A 20,101-nucleotide genomic window follows, 5' to 3' on the forward strand; every position below is an offset into this window, starting at 1 on the left:
TTTGGTTTGTTTCATCACATTTTATCACCATGGTAATAAACAGTACTTGTTTGTTGGTGTATTGTAAAGCATTAAAGTGTATTGGGAGGGTTAATGAAAAGGTGCTGCGTCTAGAAACTAATGGGACTGTCGTCTATTCCAATATTTATTAACAGTGATGATTAGGTTTTCACCAACTCAGTGGGTCATGTGATAAGTGTCTAAATTCAGGAAAGTCAGTGCTAGATAAAGAATAATTATTGAGCAGAACCTTCTTAATCAAATGGACCTTTAGTAACACAGAGAAAGTCAAGAACATCAAGAGAAAGAGGTGCAATCAACATTAATATTTATCAACAACCTGGGGGGTGCAAAATAGTCATAGGTGAAAGGTCATGGTAAGCTGACCTACAGTAGTAAAACTAAAACAAAAATTACAATATTTATTGACATCTTGTCTTTATTCATAGAACGTTGACAAAATGTGGACAAAAAATTTACATATTGAAGTTTTCATCTCAAAATCACCACCTGCTTTATCCCACCCAGTCTTTAACATCAAAATACAATTCCTGTCAAGTGGCTAGCAGCTAGCAAGACAATAAACTAACCTATTCTACGATTGGCTACTTGTCCCTATATCATTGATACAACATTTCAGACAACCAATCATGTGGCTTCTCTTAAAGTGTTACAAGGAATGATAGGCATAATTTAAATAGGCTTAAGAAACCCTGTACACTACAAGTAAAATCAGTTTCTGTACAGTGGTAGCCATGGTAACATTCTCTGGTCCCGCATCTTATTTTTTTAGGTTCAAGTTTATCAATAATAATAGATCATTATCAGAAACTTTTTTTATTTATTTTTTTTTCTAAAAAGAGTGCAGCATTTACTAGAAATAATTTATGTACAAGGTGACTGGTATTATTTGAATAAGATTATACAATATTATACTGGCTAAGGTTGTATGAGCAGTTTTGTATGGTTTCAGTAATAATATTTGTACACATTTTTCATTTCAAAACAAATATCAGATTTAACCCTTTGAGTGGCAACATTTTTTCCCCTGCAAAATGTACATTATTTTTTTATGAAAATTTGGAATCAAATGAACATAATTTTATATTGGATACAGATCTTGATCAACATTTTGCAAACAAATTATGCAGACTGTGAAAGGTGACAAAAGTAGGCACTCAAAGGTTTAAAATAAAAAAAAAAAGGTAAATCACTACTTATCTTAGACAGTGCATTACCATATTTGAATTATTAAAAACATACCCTCTAATAGAGACACGTAAAAACCAACATTTGTTTACGTCTAATTTATGTTACTCGTACTTGCGAGGATTTTATGTAAGAGTTTGCACATGTGATAAAGCAAATATAGTAATTTCAACTGTAGGATTTGCATGCAAGATTACATAAAAGTTTATGTTTAAAATAAAACGATACCAAACAACCATAACCACACACTGCCATCTCCATGTTGGAATATTATCAGTTGATACAATCCAAACAGTCAGAGATAGCAATGAGCGTTTACATAAATTTTATATACAACCATTTACCTAACTAAACTTTTTAAATTTCTGTGTAACAGACCATGAAGTAATTTTAAAGACATTTAAGTTACAGGAAAAAAAAATAATCAGAAGCAAAAGTTTCTTTTTATCTATTTCCAAAACAAATGGAAAGAACCATCTGGTTTGGTGGTTAAAATGATGATATTCTGCAAACTTTGGTAAATTTACAGTAGAAACCATTTTGGTAGCCATGATGGATTTGGTACTTGTTGAACTCTGACCTTAGCTATGCAAATGAGCATAATCATATGTCTAAAAACTGCTATGTAGATGCTAATAAAAGATGAGATATACAGTATATGCAAATTGGTTCATAATGGGACCAAATAATTTGATTATTTTGTTGTAATTGTCAAATTTTTTCACTTTCTTTCAAATCTACTTGAGAATAATCGATCAAAATCTGTAAGGAATATCAAATTAAGTCTTTTTTGCTCAAAATTTTGAATTTATAGAACATTCTAGAATTCTTGCAAAACATTTTGGCGGGAAAACAACTCTCCAAAAGTAAGGCTCAGATTCAGCAAGATGTAATCAGGCTTATTACACAGTAATTCAAATGTTTTAATTCAAGAACCAGTCGTAAATTCTATTTTGTTTAAAAACTGAGAGTCGGAAATGATTCATTCTGCTTGGCAGTGGCAATTACTGAAGTTTAAAAATCAGAAATTTATTTAAAAATGACATGTCAAAAAACATCTCAAGACAACTGGAATGCTTTAAGCTAGTATCTAAAAGGAAGAGAAAAACATTTTAACTCACAACTTTGACCCATGCAGGACGAGAAAAAATTAAAATTTGAACCTTCAACTTTGACCCATACATATTTTCATTTAAAAAAATCAGTGCATCTCTTTAATTTTTATAATCCAAGTACAATGAATTGATAAAATCATTTTTTATATCTACCGGTAAATGTTTCAAAAATTTATTGAAATAAAGTTTTCTTTTACAAAAAATGAAATTGTATGCACTTGGTAAATTAAAAAACAAATACTGAATATGCTGGCCAGGGGCTTTGTTGAAACAATGAAAAATACACAGTATTACCAACAGGTAAATTTTCTCATTACAAATAGCATAATATCACACTAGTGTCCCTAGCAACAGATAACAACTATTGTCCCTAGCAACAGATACCAATTGCTCATGTTCCAATTGACAGATACAGGGAATAATGACTATATGCCAATTTTCAAAGAGATACTTTTGTAAAAATGAATAAAGGCAAATTAAAAGTGATTGGAGTTCAAAGAATGAACATTTTTTAACAACAAGTGATAGCAAGAACTTACAATGTTCATGACTAGACTATTTGCAATGAGAAATCTCCCAAAGTCAGTGTTAGGAATGAGATTATTAACATGGTGATAAAAGTACAGACATGTTTAACCCAGAGAATCAGAGTTTCTGATTCTCACAGCTCTTCTGTTGTATACATGCATCCTTGTCAGCAATTAAAATTCATAATGGTGACCTTTCACCTCACCGGAACTAGTCAAACCAAAATATTCATAGGCAAGTCAATGAGAGCTGTGAGGGACTATGCTATAGTCCAACAAATCTGGGTTTCTCCGTGTTAGTACAAACTTCATATGGTGTTCAATATTCGTCTTTAAAAAAAATCTGTGTATATACATGTTTAAAAGCATGGTTTCTCAAATGGAGGAACCAACTTGTCCCCAAAAAATGTTTATGTTTTAAGTGTCCTACCTACCCTACTATGGAATATATACAGGTCTGATTTGGCAATGAAGGGTAATACCATATATTTGGCAATGAAGGGAAATTTGTTGAAATTATGACAGTTTTAAAGAGCCTGGTGATCTAATTGAGTTTTTTTTAATTATAATTTTAAATAGTTACAAAATAAAATTTGTTACATGTTTTCACATAATCACTATATGAATGACATCTTCACACATGTAGCACATATTTCCATGTGATTATCATGTGAATAAATTGAATTTCAAATTGTATGTATGGCATTGTCAATGTGATACTGATATGGAGAATACATCGTTGCCACATGAAAATGATACATTTTGTATAATTATTATGTGGATGATGTCATGTGATCTCCAAGAGGTTTCTGATTGGGTAATATTGACAATATGTATGGTTCACATGGTTCCCACATGGATTATACTGAGCTGAGTTGTATGAAGACATTTTGTGTGGTACGCCACATGATATCACAAGCCTCTGATGTCCACATCGGAAGATAGGTAATTGAGTCGTAATTTTATGATCAATCTGCATTAAAGACACCACAGTCATTGTACCACAAGTTCAATATGGGTTACATTTCAATCCACGTAAAATTTGAACACCTACTACAGGATGACTGTGTTGCTTTGACTCGTCTTGGCATCTAGTGTTTGATTTCATACTTGGAGCAAAAAATTAACAGTTAATTGTATCTGGAGATCCAAACATATGTTATAAAATAGATTTGAAAGACAATGGAAGACCAAAATTAAAAAAAAAAAACAGAATATTTTATTAATTAATTTAGTTTAAAAATGTCAGACATAAGAGGCTGGTGTGTACAGAAAATGGTGTCCCAATAAATACTGTGACATTGTTACAATTGTACACAAAAAAAATTATTATTTTGGCAAATTTTTGTTATGTGAATGGACGGCTCCAAGCCTTGTGGTGGTCAATAGACTTGCCAACACATGTTCAGTTCAGTGCCAAACTGTGGTACAATTTAATCCTGCGAGTGACTGTACAATCTAATTTGGGATTACTTGCAGCTTTTAGAACAAATTGTATAAAATTATTGTGTAATGAAAACTGATAAAGTTTGATCTGAATAGTTCAAATCTATTTATAACCACTTCTAGCGTAAGAAATTTAAATAGGTATGCATATCACAGCTTTTCTTTAGTTACAAATCAAAACATTAGTAAATATGTATTTATAAACAAAATCTGTCGTATTCTTGAAAATTGGGCACAATTTTAAGCATTTTATATTGGAATGTCTAAAGGTCACTCACTCAGGTTTTAAAATGTTTTTATAAAGACACTTGATTTTGGCAGAAGAAGTGTACCACAGTTATGCACTTCCTTGGAGACCTAAAATTTGGAGTTTTATTACATAGGCACTTATAATTTCGCATTTTTTTTTTGGTGTTTTTTTTTTTTTTTATGTTTTTTACATGCAGTTAGGTAGCCATGGTAATATTACAATATTTGTGTGCCTTGTGGTGATAAATAAGTGATAAAGGAAAACAGGCCATGAGGTCAGAGGTCGTCACGTGGAACCTACCATTTCCCCAGATGTGGTTGTAGCTGCAGAAGTAGGGTGATTACCATATCCCATATTAGGATGATCCGAATATATCCCTTGTTGCTCAGAGCTGAACCCTCCAGTAGATGATATCACATGGCGTAGTCCCGGCACCTTTGTTGGAGCCACAACACATTAGATTAACAATTTTATTTTGAGGGCGACTGAACAGGTCAAAATGTATATAGAAACAAGAGAGACAAGAAAATGGAAGATGAAAATGTTGACAGATACATGAGATAATGTACTTTTTTGTTTTTAAACTAAACAAGACCTCCTTGTAGGGTTTAATATAAATTAACACCAAGAGATCTTATGGTTTCTAGTTATTAGTAACCATGGATACAAAGTGCAAGAATTTATGATGAAAACTGTGCTTCTTAAATGTGCAAAACTTCTGAAAAAGTGTTCTCACTGAACAAAAGATTACAGAGAAGTAATAGTTTGAAGGGAAAAAAGTTCAAAAATACACTTAGTGTTGTTTTTTGGTTAAAAAAGAGAAACTAAGATATTAACATAGTGAGAAATGTTATGGTATACCCTTCATGTTTGAACTCAATAGGGCACCCCCCCTCTAACAGTATATGGGGTGAACCATTGCCATTTAAGGGGTGGAAAGTCAGAAACAAGAAGTGCACAAGACAAAAGAGAAACTCTCAACCCTGTCACTTCTCTAGCTTGTAATAGACTTGATCCAGTTTAGTTTACATGAATTGGGTCAAACCATTATGGAGGGAGGGGTATCAAGATCAAGATTTACAGGGGTGAAATGCTCGGTGATACCTGTGATTGTACGTTAGCTCCAACTTGTGCCCCTGACGCTGAATAACTATCTCCATTAACCTGCTGCATGCCCATGAACATGTCTGGCTGTCCCATTATCTGTGATTGTGATGTCATTGGGTAGGAGCCTGAGGATCCTGTAAGATATAATATGCGCATAAATTAAAAATGGAGCATAAACTTGATACAGCATGCAATTTGAACATCCACAAATATTTTTGTCATAAATTGACCAAAAAAAATCTGGTACACCATGTTTATTCAAACATTTTAGATTACAGATTAGCAAGCAGGTTCGGAATTAGGAGAAGGACACTAGTACCCATGGAAGGATAGCTTGTAAATGTGATAGAAATGCGTTTCTGATTTACCACAGAATACTATGCACTGTGGTCCCACATTATTCCCATAGAATTTTTATAATAACAAATTCTGCACCAAAATTTGGGTTGACATGAGTATCAGTGATTCAAACTAATATTATGTCAGGTGAATGGTGTTACTGACAGAGAAATACCTGTAAAACATGTCTTTTTCGCGAGTATGTCTTTTTCGCAAATTTAGCGAGAGAACTGATTCGCTAATTCAAGATGTCGCTAATAACTTTATTATAAATTCAAAATGGCTGCCAAACAAAGAAATCAACAATGACAAGAGAGATTCGCTAAATCAACATTTAACTATTACGTCATTTTACCACAATTCACTAAAATTGCATGCCACTTTTTCAACATGTTTTACAGTATACACAAACAATGAGTCAGAATCTATTCCCCTCTTCTATCATCTCCATTCTATAGCTAATACATTTTTGGTAAATAAAAATTGTCTTTCTGTCCTTTTTTTTTGAAAAAGACAAAGCAGATCAATAAACATTTGCATGTACTAGTAGAAACAAAACAATATGATTGGTTAAATTAAACCATGTGACCCAATTTTAATCTATATAATGGTATCCATAAATCCTGGGAAAGTGAGAAATGAAAAGCCATTGGTTGAAAGATATCACATGATCAATCTATATATGGTATCCTTCATCTCTAGGAATGCAGGAAACCGAAAACAATTGGTTGAAAAAAAACATATGATATGATTCTATATATGATATCTTTCAAACAATGGGGATACACGAAACAGAAATCTATTAGTTTAAAGAAACTACATGATGTGAATCCATATATGATATCCTTCACCGGATGGGGATGCAGGAAACAGAAAGCCATTGGTTGAAAGAAACTACATGATGTGAATCCATATATGGTATCCTTCACCGGAAGGGGATGCAGGAAACAGAAAGCCATTGGTTGAAAGAAACTACATGATGTGATTCCATATATGATATCCTTCACCGGATGGGGATGCAGGAAACAGAAAGCCATTGGTTGAAAGAAACTACATGATGTGATTCCATATATGGTATCCTTCACCGGATGGGGATGCAGGAAACAGAAAGCCATTGGTTGAAAGAAACTACATGATGTGATTCCATATATGGTATCCTTCACCGGATGGGGATGCAGGAAACAGAAAGCCATTGGTTGAAAGAAACTACATGATGTGATTCCATATATGGTATCCTTCACCGGAAGGGGATGCAGGAAACAGAAAGCCATTGGTTGAAAGAAACTACATGATGTGATTCCATATATGGTATCCTTCACCGGATGGGAATGCAGAAACTAATTTTCTACCTGGAAGATATTTAGTATTATAAACTACAGTAAACTTGACTATAGCATGTACTTGTTTACATTTTGTATGTATACACAGTGACTGATTGGCGAAGAACAAGTTCTACGCACCTGCAGATACAAACAGTATTATCGCTGCCATAAACAAAATACTTGTTTCTTGGTTTATGAAACAAAGTTCGGTCACTTTTGTCACAGTAGAACATTAGATAGTGATGATTTATGCACCCTTTTTTGTGTCTGGCATGTTAGTTGGCAAAAATGTAAACAAATGATGCCCAAATGCACTAGTTAAACTAAACTAAATTACCAGTTTGTTGAAAGAACCCATCGAGTTGCTTAGTTACCAGTATACAATGCATAAAGTGACAGAAGCAGAGGAGAGAAAACCCAACAAACGAACATGCAAATTTTGATAGTGCAGTTACAGACAGTGCCATTATAACAAGAGGATAGATAAAATGACAATGTAAAGTAGTCGTGGTCAGATTCTTAAAGTTATTTATAGTCATGGATTAAACATTCACAATACATCACTTTCCAGGTTTGATTGCCAAAAAGTTGTCATTATATTTGCCAAATTAGAAAAAACTTTTGGGTATTTGTTTTATTGTGGTTCCAAATCTTTGAGCTATAAAGTAACTTCTCAAATTCTACCCACGATGAGATGAACTAGTACTTTGTGGCTGACCAGTAGGAGAGTGCTGATTGGTTGCTGCTGCTGCTGCAGCTGCCGTCTTAGCTGCGTATAAATTCGCCTCTTCTTGCGCTTTACCTATGTTCTTCTTGTATCGAATACGTTTATTACCAAACCAATTTGACACCTGAAAAATAGCCAAAACAAGGGTTCTGAAAGTTAGTCACATGACAATCACGTGACTTTGTGGTAAATATACTGACATCACATTTCAGCACAATTTGTTGACACTAACAATGTCAACCAAGTTCTTATTTATACTTCACCCTTCATAGGGGGCATATCCCCCTACAATACAATGGTATAGTCCAATATCTACTCACCTGAGCTACTGTAATTCCACATTTCCTTGCTAGTTCTTCCTTTGCCTCTTCACTAGGGTAGGGGTTACTCAGGTGAGAGTAAAAATACTCATTTAAAACCTCTGTAGCTTGTTTACTGAAATTCCGCCTTTTTCGTCTGGAAATAAATGAGAATAATTCAATGAAATTAAATGAAAAATGTGTTACTAAATTTATCTACTCATAACACAGAAAAGAACAGGTAACTAACCTATTTTTGTCTCTGTTTAAAAGGATTTTTTCCCCTTTTTATACTATTGTGTTTAATATTTAAAATAAAGCTTCATAAAGGGATTTCTCATTTGTGAACCCACCAAAATAGTGCAGAATACAATTTCCTGGTACAATACAAATGAGAATGATTGTGCAACATTTTAAAAGCACATATTGTACGAGAAAAGACCCTGTTCCGGATATTATATAGTTTACAGACTACACCAGCTTGATTTGAAATCAGTAAGAAAACAAGCAGCCTTTCGGCTGAGATAGCTCTGCTGTTTGCAAAGCATATTTTAATTAAAAAACTGAAAATATCATTAGAAAATGAACAAATCTGGGAGAGGTCTACCTGTAGTACCTATATGTATAATATCAAAGCAATCGGACTTGTGGTTTACAAAAAAAGTCAAAAATATCACTTTTTACCAAAAAATATTCATCAAATTTAGAGAATTAATTATATCATCACAAAAATGAACAAATCTAAGAGAGGTCTGCCCAAGGTATTTATACACCAAGTATCAAAGCAATAAGAACTGTAGTTTTCAAGAAGAAGTTGAAAATGTAAAAAGTTGACACAGATGACGAACAATCACTCATATGATAAGTTCCGCTTGACAAAGTCGACAGCGGAGCTAAAAATGAGTACGTAGTCATAGAAATGAGTGTCCTCTCAATATCATTATGCCTCAAACTGTGTCAAATTACAAACTCTGATGCAACTAGTTGAAAATCAATTTCTGATTACTCCACTCTCTAGTATCAGATCTGGAAGTATAATTATACCAAGTTTTCATGACCAGCTGTGAATAAACTTCTGCATTCCCAGTACTTGTGATCAACAAAGCTTATTCATAAGCTGAATGAAAAATTTTAATAGTGAACCAAGACGACAAGCCATCAAGACAAAGCCAAGGTTTTTAGATCTTTTTAAGTATGCTTTTGGTCAAAAAAAGCTAAAAATGCATACCACATCACAACTCCCTTTGTGCCTTTGACTGATTTTCACCAAACTCACTACAGAGATGTATCACTAAAGCATAGAGATGCACATCAATTTGGGAGTTGTACACACTACACAAGCTAAAATTAAACTTGGCCAAGAGCTCAGACTGGTTCAAAAGATAGGATGAGTTTTAGTTTAATCACAACAATGACAAAGACAGACATTTTCTCTTCATTTGATGGAGACCAGGCAAGGTAAAAATTCTAGATGTGCTGGCATTCATGATGACCAATCCCGTGTTTTCTCATCATACAAATATCCAGACAATTACATATTCAGACACTCATCATATCTCAAGCAGAAACAATAAATTCATGTCTTCCGCTTGGTTTCCCTTCATCAAATGTTTAGAAAGGTCTATAAAGCTTTGCATAATTTGCTTGATAAACCTTAGAACAAGAACAAATATGAAATCATACAAACCAATGTAGAGATAGTCAAATAAATCACAATAGTGCATTTTTAAATGTCAGTCACTTGTACTGGTTAAGATCGCACCACATTTATTTTCAAGGAAACTTGACGAACCTTTTAGAAGTATTAAAACCATGTCCTTTGGAATTATTACTGCGTGCAGTAGTTGAGTAATTATACACAAGCCTAAGGACTCTAATACAGGCTGGTCTCAAGAGTCTAGGGAGTCCATTCATGCTGGTTTAAACACTAAACTAGGAAGTTTCTTACATTTTGAGCATGATAAGTTTTACTGTGTTCTGCGTTCATTCTAGACAAGTTTCACTGCGTTCATTCTAGACAAGTTTCACTGCGTTCATTCTAGACAAGTTTCACTGCGTTCATTCTAGACAGGTTTCACTGTGTTCATTCTAGACAGGTTTCACTGTGTTCATTCTAGACAGGTTTCACTGTGTTCATTCTACACAGGTTTCACTGTGTTCATTCTAGACAGGTTTCACTGTTCATTCTAGACAGGTTTCACTGTGTCATTCTAGACAGGTTTCACTGTGTTCATTCTAGACAGGTTTCACTGTGTTCATTCTAGACAGGTTTCACTGTGTTCATTCTAGACAGGTTTCACTGTGTCCATTCTAGACAGGTTTCACTGTGTTCATTCTAGACAGGTTTCACTGTGTTCATTCTACACAGGTTTCACTGTGTTCATTCTACACAGGTTTCACTGCGTTCATTCTACACGGGTTTCACTGCGTTCATTCTACACGGGTTTCACTGCGTTTCACTGTTCATTCTAGACAGGTTTCACTGTGTTCATTCTAGACAGGTTTCACTGTGTTCATTCTAGACAGGTTTCACTGTGTCATTCTAGACAGGTTTCACTGTGTTCATTCTAGACAGGTTTCACTGTGTTCATTCTAGACAGGTTTCACTGTGTTCATTCTACACAGGTTTCACCGTGTTCATTCTACACAGGTTTCACCGTGTTCATTCTAGACAGGTTTCACTGTGTTCATTCTACACAGGTTTCACTGTGTTCATTCTACACAGGTTTCACTGTGTTCATTCTACACAGGTTTCACTGTGTTCATTCTACACAGGTTTCACTGTGTTCATTCTACACAGGTTTCACTGTGTTCATTCTACACAGGTTTCACTGTGTTCATTCTACACAGGTTCCACTGTGTTCATTCTACACAGGTTCCACTGTGTTCATTCTACACAGGTTTCACTGTGTTCATTCTACACAGGTTTCACTGTGTTCATTCTAGACAGGTTTCATTAATCATAAAACTCACCTGGCATCTAAGAATCTAGATCTTAGTATCATGACAGCCTCACATGTGCTCTGTTTGAGTTGCATTTGTATAGCATTAAATTTCCTGTGAATAATGGCAACCATACGTTCTATTTCTTTTGGTGCTATTGGACGTGTACGACTTTGTTCGCGTAAAAGGTTCATCACATGGGTGGTAAATTCATTACAAGCCTGCAGGAAAAAAATATGATTAGTTCAAAATATTTTAGGAAATTGACATTAACAATAAATTGCAAATGCATATAGTTGTGTTACATTAAATATTTCTGATCCAATTCATATATTAGCATGAAAACCGTGTAAACTCTTGAAGTAAAAATTATAGCACCAGTTTCCAAACAGAAAACAATTATTGTGGAAAATAAGAGAATTTAAATCCTTGCCAATAAGAAACCTACATGAAAGTTCTCAGAGATCAGCTAGTCACAATAATCAGTTCAGATTTTTTTGTCTCTATGCATAGACAATTACCTGTTCATATTTCTCCAGTTCTGTGTGGTATATTTGCCTAATTTGTGCTAATTTAGCCCGGTAATCTGTGTGTTCTATTGCGTTATCTGGTTGGCCTGGGCCGCCTCCTGCTGCAGCATTTGTAGCAGCGACAGCTGCAGCAGATCCACCGCCTTTCTCAGGACCAGCAACACCTTCAGCTATAAGCATGTTGTCCAGTCTCATCAACTGTGGGTCTGGCGGCTCTTCCTCTTGTGCTCCACGAATGCTCAGTACTGGCAAATAAAGAAAAAATAAAAATTTTAATTTCTCTACCAAATTATAGACTATGTATAGAATTATCAGGCTTATTTATTCGCTGATATATAAAAATAAAATACTGATTTATATCTATAAAAAATACGAAATAAAATTTCCAAATTATGAAACTTTATTAAGCTATTGTTACAGAGCAAGTTGTAACAAATAACATAGAAACTGATCAGCTTTACCAGCTTGTTAGTTACACCAGATTAAGATATTAAAAGATCATAAAACCTCCTGGTGGAATCACATGATGGTTGAAAAAGATTAACAACCCCATACCCTAGGGTCAGCAAGCCACAGCCTCAACTGTGATACACATGTCTTTGTTGGAGTCTGAATGCAATGTGTGTGCCATAGCTGTATTTCATTCATCACTATTGTAAGCAAGTAATAATATCTTTATTGTAATCCATTATTGAATATTGGTGTAAAAATACATCAAGAAATATATCCTTATTAACTCACGGAAAATATGGAATAAGACATCAGCACTAAATTGCACTGTACTTGTATAACTGTGAATGTATTCATTTTAACTGGTATAATTTCACTATGTTAATGATATGCATTCCAGTAAAATAATGAGATATATTGTAATTACATGTTGAATTTGTTTAAAATAGTGCAGCAAAACCATCGTTACTTTAGGAGATATCAGTGAAAATAAAACCCAGTGAATGTGTTTACAGGATTACAGCAGTTGTAGTTGCTGCTGTCTATCCTAACCTAGAATCCACTTATAAATATTAAGATATTCATAATCCTGTTTTTTTAATTTTAATTTTGGGATATAAGCCAGCAATGATAATGATTAAAAAAAAATTTATTTAAAAAAATCAGTGCGCCATATATGCATGCTTTCAAAATTCTGAGCACACCAATGTAATGGAGCTACCAAAACAATGCCTTTCTAAAGTAAATGAGCAATGACAGGGCTATAAATAAGGCAGCTGCTGATTGGAGCAACAATGCCACCTCTAACCTGCAGTGTGAAGAATCTTGGAACGTGTTGAACAGCGCCCCCAATCATCAGTCAAAAAAGAGGAGCCAATTTTTACAGAGTTGATTCATTTTGAATAAGACACAACAAGAAATATTCACATGAATTTGAAAAAAAATTTAGCATAAAGCATAAAGAAAAGACACAAGCAAGGAAATTAATAATTCACTGTTCCCATAAACAGCATATGAAAGCCTGCTGCCTACAAATTTGTGGCGAACTCATTTTTACAATGAAACTGACTTCGCATGACAAGTATCGTAAAATACCAGAACTCGGCATACGTTAAGTTGATCAAAAAGATCAAATGTCACATTTCTCTGTATGTCACAGTAAAAAATTCAATTTGTGACACAAATTGCAACAGAAGTGTCTAATTATGGAGAGAGAAATGATCTTTTCTGTATAATAATGAAAGTACAGACGACATACACCTGTTTCAGTGGACGCAAAGAGTCATTTGTCATAGTCGTACATCAGGGAACATATGAAATTAATAATTATTCACCCATCTGCAACTGTATGATTCGTTAAATTACATGTCTTCAATTTGAAAAATGTCCATCAATACGGCAAATTATTCCTTTCCATACTATTTTAACAGTTTTCAAATTTGTTTTCATTAATTTTTTAGAATGTTGCAAGAATCTGTTAATGGACGTTTACAAATTGAAAAATTTAACTTTTTATAATCCAGCATAGTGTATTAACGTATTACTACCTATAAGAAAGAATTAGTGAAAACAGTGCCTAGAGTAGGGATTTAAAATACCAGTATGTGAAAGTATTGATATACAAATGAAAATTTTAAATAATGGTGGAAAAAAAACAATATGGTTGGAGCAGACGGTACGTTTATTTCCAGTCTTGCTGCATGCGTCTTTCTGCTCTGACAATGAAAATATAGATGGTGAAATTTAACGATTTCATCAGTTATTATTTTATAGTATCACTTTAATATCAACTCACATAAATTAGCTCAACACTTCTCAAATGCTTTGATACCCCAAGCAGCTATGAAATCGCCCGAAACTAAAATCTGAAACAGCAATAAATTACTATACTATAATACATTAACTTGGATTTGTGGTCATGGCCATTATGTGTAACATGCACGAATTAATAGAGATCAACAGCCGATATCTCAGACAGTTCATTTTGAGTCATGTTCATCAAGATCGAATTAGAAACCAATGCTCGCTAGAGACAAGCATGAGAACACTTTAGTTTCGAATGGACTTCCTTTAGATGGAAGCCTCAGGCTAACTTGATGCTTTTAATAATATCAGTGACTTAAATCATATAAAAGCTAATAAAAAATTGAAATTAGATTCTCATGACCAAAACCATTATTTCAGGAGAGCTCACAATGCTTTATGTGTCAGTGATTTTCTATTTTCTAAAATGACCTTATTTCCGTTAAGTATACTTGGCAATAATGAAAATGCTGAATAAACGATAAACTATCATAGGTGAAAGAGATGCATATGAATTGACTTATAGAACGTAGTCAATGTAAAAGTTAAAGGACCATTTGCTGGAACTTGTGCTTTCCGTACTGAACATCATTTAATGATTGTAAAAAATTAGTTTTTAATGAAATGAAGTCTTTTTTTTTACAGCATATATACTTTTATTTATTTTCACGATATTTTGGCAAAACTCACCGCCCTCCTCAATTATATGATGGGCAACTGGCACACACTCTGACCAGTAACAAATCTTTCCATGTTTCAGCAAATCAATAAATAAAGACCAAATTTTATCTAATAATTTCTCTATTTTAATAATTTCTCTCTAAAATAGAATTTCTGTTACCATGATCTAAAACAAAGCTATTATTAATTTCAGTTGCAATCACGGATTGTCTTAACTGAAAAATTCGTAATTTTAAAATACAAATACAAAAGGTAGCTCAACCAGTTCTCAAACTTCTTGCATAGATAAAATAAAAACCAACATTACCAGTTTTATCTATTCAAGAAGATTGAAAACTGGTTGAGCTACCTTGTGTATTTTAAAATTACTGATTATTTATTTGGTGTGCTCCCGAGCTCCTAGTATACTTCAATAGTTGCGGTTGGATCGACTTATTCTCTTGCTACAAAATGAAAAATCCGTATCCCTGTCACCAACATTACATATTATGTAAATGAGACTCTAAAAATGCCTTTTGTCATCTGCAATGAAACAATAATTCATGATTTCCCAGACAATATTTTGGTTGGCAAGAACTTTATGACTGATTGATGTAAAAACTAAAAACCCTAAGGTGAACCATTGCTAGGCGTTAGAAAGATACAGAGTTGTGTGCCACATCATCACAAAGGCTGTGTACAGCAGATTGTGTTGATTTTTTATCACTCCATGTGAAGAAAAGTGAACACTGTAAAACAAGTTATTTTCACTGGCATTTAATTTCACTTATTTGATGTTTTGAGGAATTTCATGAACTAAGCAGGAAAACAATTGATCTATTGTTCAAGTTCTATTGTTACTTTAGAAGTTCAAGTGAATTTAATTTAGTGTAACTTAGGTGGTCTTTATACACAGGTTGCTCATACATTATGCTATGGGACTGCTAAAAGTGGTCACTATAGACAGTTGGTCACTATGTATAGACAGTTGGTCACTATAGACAAGGGGTCAGTAACATAGGTTTTACTGTAAAACTATTTTTCAGATCGCTAATAGTCAACTTTTGTAATAAATAATAAACCAAATTCATCTCATATTTAGTCAACCATTTTGATCAAGAACTGCAACCAATTGGAAATTTATGTCAATTTAGCCCAAATTTGACAAATAATATATGAAGAAACAAAAAAAAAGTGAAAAATATTGGACCAAAAAATGATGTCCTCACTCAATACAGAATCTTTTTTTATTGATTCAATATTCAAAGCTATATAACACTAATAAATAAGAATTCCATTGCAGACTAATTAATCTTTTTAAAATAATTAAAAATACCAGTAAGTCGAGACATGACTTAACTAGATATATTTGCTCTAGTACTAGCACATGTGCTGATACAAATGACTGACGAGTGTCTAAGGACAAAACAAGTCATATTTGAATGATTCTGCATACAATAAATGTAATTTTTGCTTTACATATACTTCTATTAGAGATGTGCTTCTAAAAAAAAATTAACACATCTGACATCCAGAGAGTACTGTAAACAATTCATCTATCAACAATGATTTCCTATTTCATATTTTTAAAAACAATTTTTTAAGAAAGCTTGTAAATCTTAAATGTGAATCAAATACTGTAAAATACTTTATTTTAGCTGGAATTAATTTTTGCTGAAAAGACGTTTCTTGGTGGTTTTGTGTGGGATTTATTTTCCCTGATTTTTGAGTTGAATGTAAAATATAGAAAAAAGGTATATTCAAATAATTTTATTATCACTGAATCATACCTTCAGGATTAATTCCTTGTGAAAATAAAGTGTTTTACAGTAAGCAATCAAATTGAAAGAAGGATCCAGATACAATTTGGCAATAATAAAGCTAAACCAGACAACTCCATATCCTGACATGCATTAGGAATGCCATACATAGTCCTGTAACAATAAACACAGTTCCTAATATGGTTGTCATCAGTCCACAGGTAATTTAGTTTAATCTTCATGGGTAACCATGGTAACATTTTTGCTTATTCTCATCATTTCTTAATTAATAGCCATCAGAAAGTCAATTGTCATGTTCATTGAACAGTAGCAAATGCAGGAGTTTAGTGTCTTGGGATGGTATAATGATCCCATTAAATGTAATCTTTTATAGAGCATTGGAAATCACGATGCAACGATGCAAGCTGAATGCCTAATTAAATCCCACATGAACTTGGCATTAATTCCCAAATCGATGGGCATTTTTTTCTATTCAACACACCTGCAGTGATTGATGGAGTATTGTTTTCCTAGTTGTTAACAACTTACTTGTAAATTGCAATGTAAAGAGCCAATCAGAATCACAAGATTAACAACATTCACATTTTTACAGAGCCACTAGTTGTGATCACAAACAGATACAGCCAATCAGAGCTACTAGTTCTTACAGGATGTGATCACAAACAGATACAGCCAATCAGAGCGCGTTTTACAAATTACCATCATTATGATTATATTTTTGTTTTAATTTTCTTCACTATTCTGAAAGTTTCTAAAATATTTGTGTTTTCTGGTAGAGAAAGGCCTACCTGCAAACTTCTTTGATTTCAGAGAAAATTTTCCATTAATTTGATGACTACAGGAATATGAATATTGCGGTTTTTGATAACACTTTTGAGACGCTTTCTGAAATTTTGTCCCCATTAACATAATTAACCCTCTGAATTATTGGTGTCAAAATTTTGATGTATTTTCCTGTTATTTGTTTGTTTATTTTGAATCAAACTTGTTCTGTGACATAACCAAAGGAGCTCACCAACTATCTCAGTGACATCATCGACTAGCTAAGTGACATCACCAACTAAGCTCAGTGACATCACCAACTAGTGCAGTGACATCACCAACTAGTGCAGTCACATCACCATTTTGTGCAGTCAAATTTAATCAGCTTTTAATGTTATTGACAATTGATAGTTAATCCTTTCAATGCCAATGTAATCTTTCATCACATTTCATAAAATAAACTGTCAATATTTGTCCTCATTTTTAAAAAGCCTATGAGAAAATGAATCCATTCAGTTCAAAATTAATAAAGAAATTAAAGAGAAATCCATAAAAAGAATGTAAAATATTCTTGCATAGAAAATTTGGCTTGAAAAAATATGGTGCTTGAAAGAAATGTTGATGAGAATCAAATTTGAAGCTAAACTTATTAGAGTCCAGGACGTGAACACTAAACATGCTTTTGATGAAATTATGTCTATTTTTGGCAGAGAGATGAAGCATCTAGCGAGGACTACCCTGTCAGCCTTACAGCAGATAAAGAATCTGGAAGCTTGCATGGAGATTGGTGGCCAGCTGTGTATGATTGCCTCTGTATTCTTATGGATGCCATGCACTGCCGAAAATTGGTCAAAGGCAAATATGAAACAAGAATGATATATGACATTTGAAAGGAAATGGACGGCATGTAACAAAAAAGAAGTAATCACCCATGATCGAAAAAGCACAGATGATACTCCGGAAGAAAATAATAATAATTGGACTTATAGATGAGAAAATTGGTGAATGTTGCATAGTATCAACTGTTACACAGGGATCAGATGGTCGTCTAAACTTCAGTATGTACGAGTACCGAAGATCTAGCGCCTTTGTTACGATAAAAACAAATGTGTATCAGCTGGCCATGTTATTATCCCCTGTTGTCAAAGCTTATACACAATGAATGGTTGGAAAACATGTTACTCTCTTTTTAATGACAGAACAATAGAATACACTACTGGTAAAAACATAATCGGACAATACTGTACAAAGTAGGGTGGGGATTTAACGTAGTCAACATCTGGCTTTGAGTATTATGAAGCGAAAAAATTTGACCTGTTGATCAGGTAACCCATAAGTCAGATTTGTTTATTTTTTTTACAATTTGTGACATTTTACTTCATCAATAATAAAAAAGTATTACAACACTAAGACAAAAAGTGGAATTTTTTTTTTATCTAGAATTACTCTGAGTCACTTTGCCAGATATTTCACCAGTGCCCGCATACATTGTAAGATTGATGTTTAAAAAGTTTTGAAAGCGTAAGTGCAAAAGACAGTCTGCCGAAATGATGTACAAGAGTGAATTACAAATATTAATATTGAAAGAAATAATATTGGTATCTGGGGAGCATGTGTTGACATATTGGTTCAAAAATTACATTCCTGTATATAAAATATTACATTTCAGGCTTATTAAAATAAGGACAATAATGTTTAAGAGATTGAGAGATGAGACACTGATGTAATGGAGCGTGTATATTAGTCTCATTAACAACAAGGATGTGTAGAATCCATAAGCTGAAGTGTGAAACGGTTGATATAACAGACATAGGGCAGTAACATAGTTTTGGATTACACTTTGGAAAGAAGATGAATTGTCTTTTTGTTCCCATTACAATAGTCAATACAGGGGATAACGTATGATACGTTAGTGCATTAAATAGTGATAATTTTTGAACTATGTGGTAACAGTTGTTGCCCTGGGTAACTGATTACAATATTCAACCATCAACAGCTTGGGTGATGAGTGTCCCATTTCGCAAATTAATCAACAACTGAAAATTACTTTTATGGTAAATCCTCTTATCAACTTTTTTTTTTTGGTGGTAGTTGCAATCATATTGTAAAAGCACTATAGGTTTCGGTATCCAAATTTAATTTGCTGGTGTGAAAAAAAAAGCAATAGAAGTCACAGTTAAGTCAAATATTGCTGTTCCTCTTAATTCATAGTGAGTAAAACATAACATTTTAACCTCACCACTCCCTACATCTGAAACACGGTCTCTTATATCCCAAAATATCTTTATATACGATGTAGTCTGAATTCAGAATCAATTTTAGTGCTATTTACCTGCCTGCTTTGCTTAGGCCGAAAAATGTATATAATTATTCTGTAATGTACCACCATTAATCCTTCTTCTAAATTATATTTCACCCTAACAACAAGGTTATCGTCAGGTCATGGTCTGGAATCCAGCTTTATTATTGGAAAAAATTGCAATAATTTCCACAATCATAAAGGTGATTACTTTTACAGTGATCAATCATCGCAATGTGTAACCTCCCTATTATGATAACCAGACTAGTATACTACTCAGGAAGGACCCACACACTTTTATATGGGTGTGCAAGCTAGGGAGTTGAGGGACCAGACTTTGTTCATAAATGAAACCATTTAAAAAATAGATTGATTAAAATATTTTTCTATTACCTAATTAGAACATATTCATATAAAATTTATAAATAATAATTTTGTTAATTCAAGAGTAACATAATTTTCACTTTTAAATTTTTTTTTTTAAAAATAACAGAAAATAAATTCTACATCTTTTTTCCCCCACTGCATTCAA

At 33.3% G+C, this 20,101-nt stretch overlaps 1 protein-coding gene across 6 annotated transcripts in view; it reads right to left on the minus strand.

Annotated features, from left to right (window-relative positions):
- Positions 1-20,101, minus strand: part of pbx (Pbx homeobox protein) — a 71,503-nt gene that overhangs the window by 4,644 nt on the left and 46,758 nt on the right. For 2 of the 6 annotated variants that reach the window (XM_085491749.1, XM_085491747.1), the window contains exons 3-8: positions 11,806-12,059; positions 11,315-11,505; positions 8,363-8,498; positions 8,034-8,166; positions 5,652-5,788; positions 422-4,982 (exon numbers count right to left, since the gene is read on the minus strand). In XM_085491749.1, coding sequence (XP_085347875.1) covers positions 4,833-4,982; positions 5,652-5,788; positions 8,034-8,166; positions 8,363-8,498; positions 11,315-11,505; positions 11,806-12,059 — 1,001 coding nt within the window. In that variant the 3' untranslated portion in view covers positions 422-4,832. 6 annotated transcript variants of the gene reach the window in all.

This window comes from Saccoglossus kowalevskii, chromosome 17 (assembly GCF_978046115.1).
Source record: "Saccoglossus kowalevskii chromosome 17, keSacKowa6.1, whole genome shotgun sequence".
Classification (NCBI taxonomy): Eukaryota; Metazoa; Hemichordata; class Enteropneusta; family Harrimaniidae; genus Saccoglossus; species Saccoglossus kowalevskii.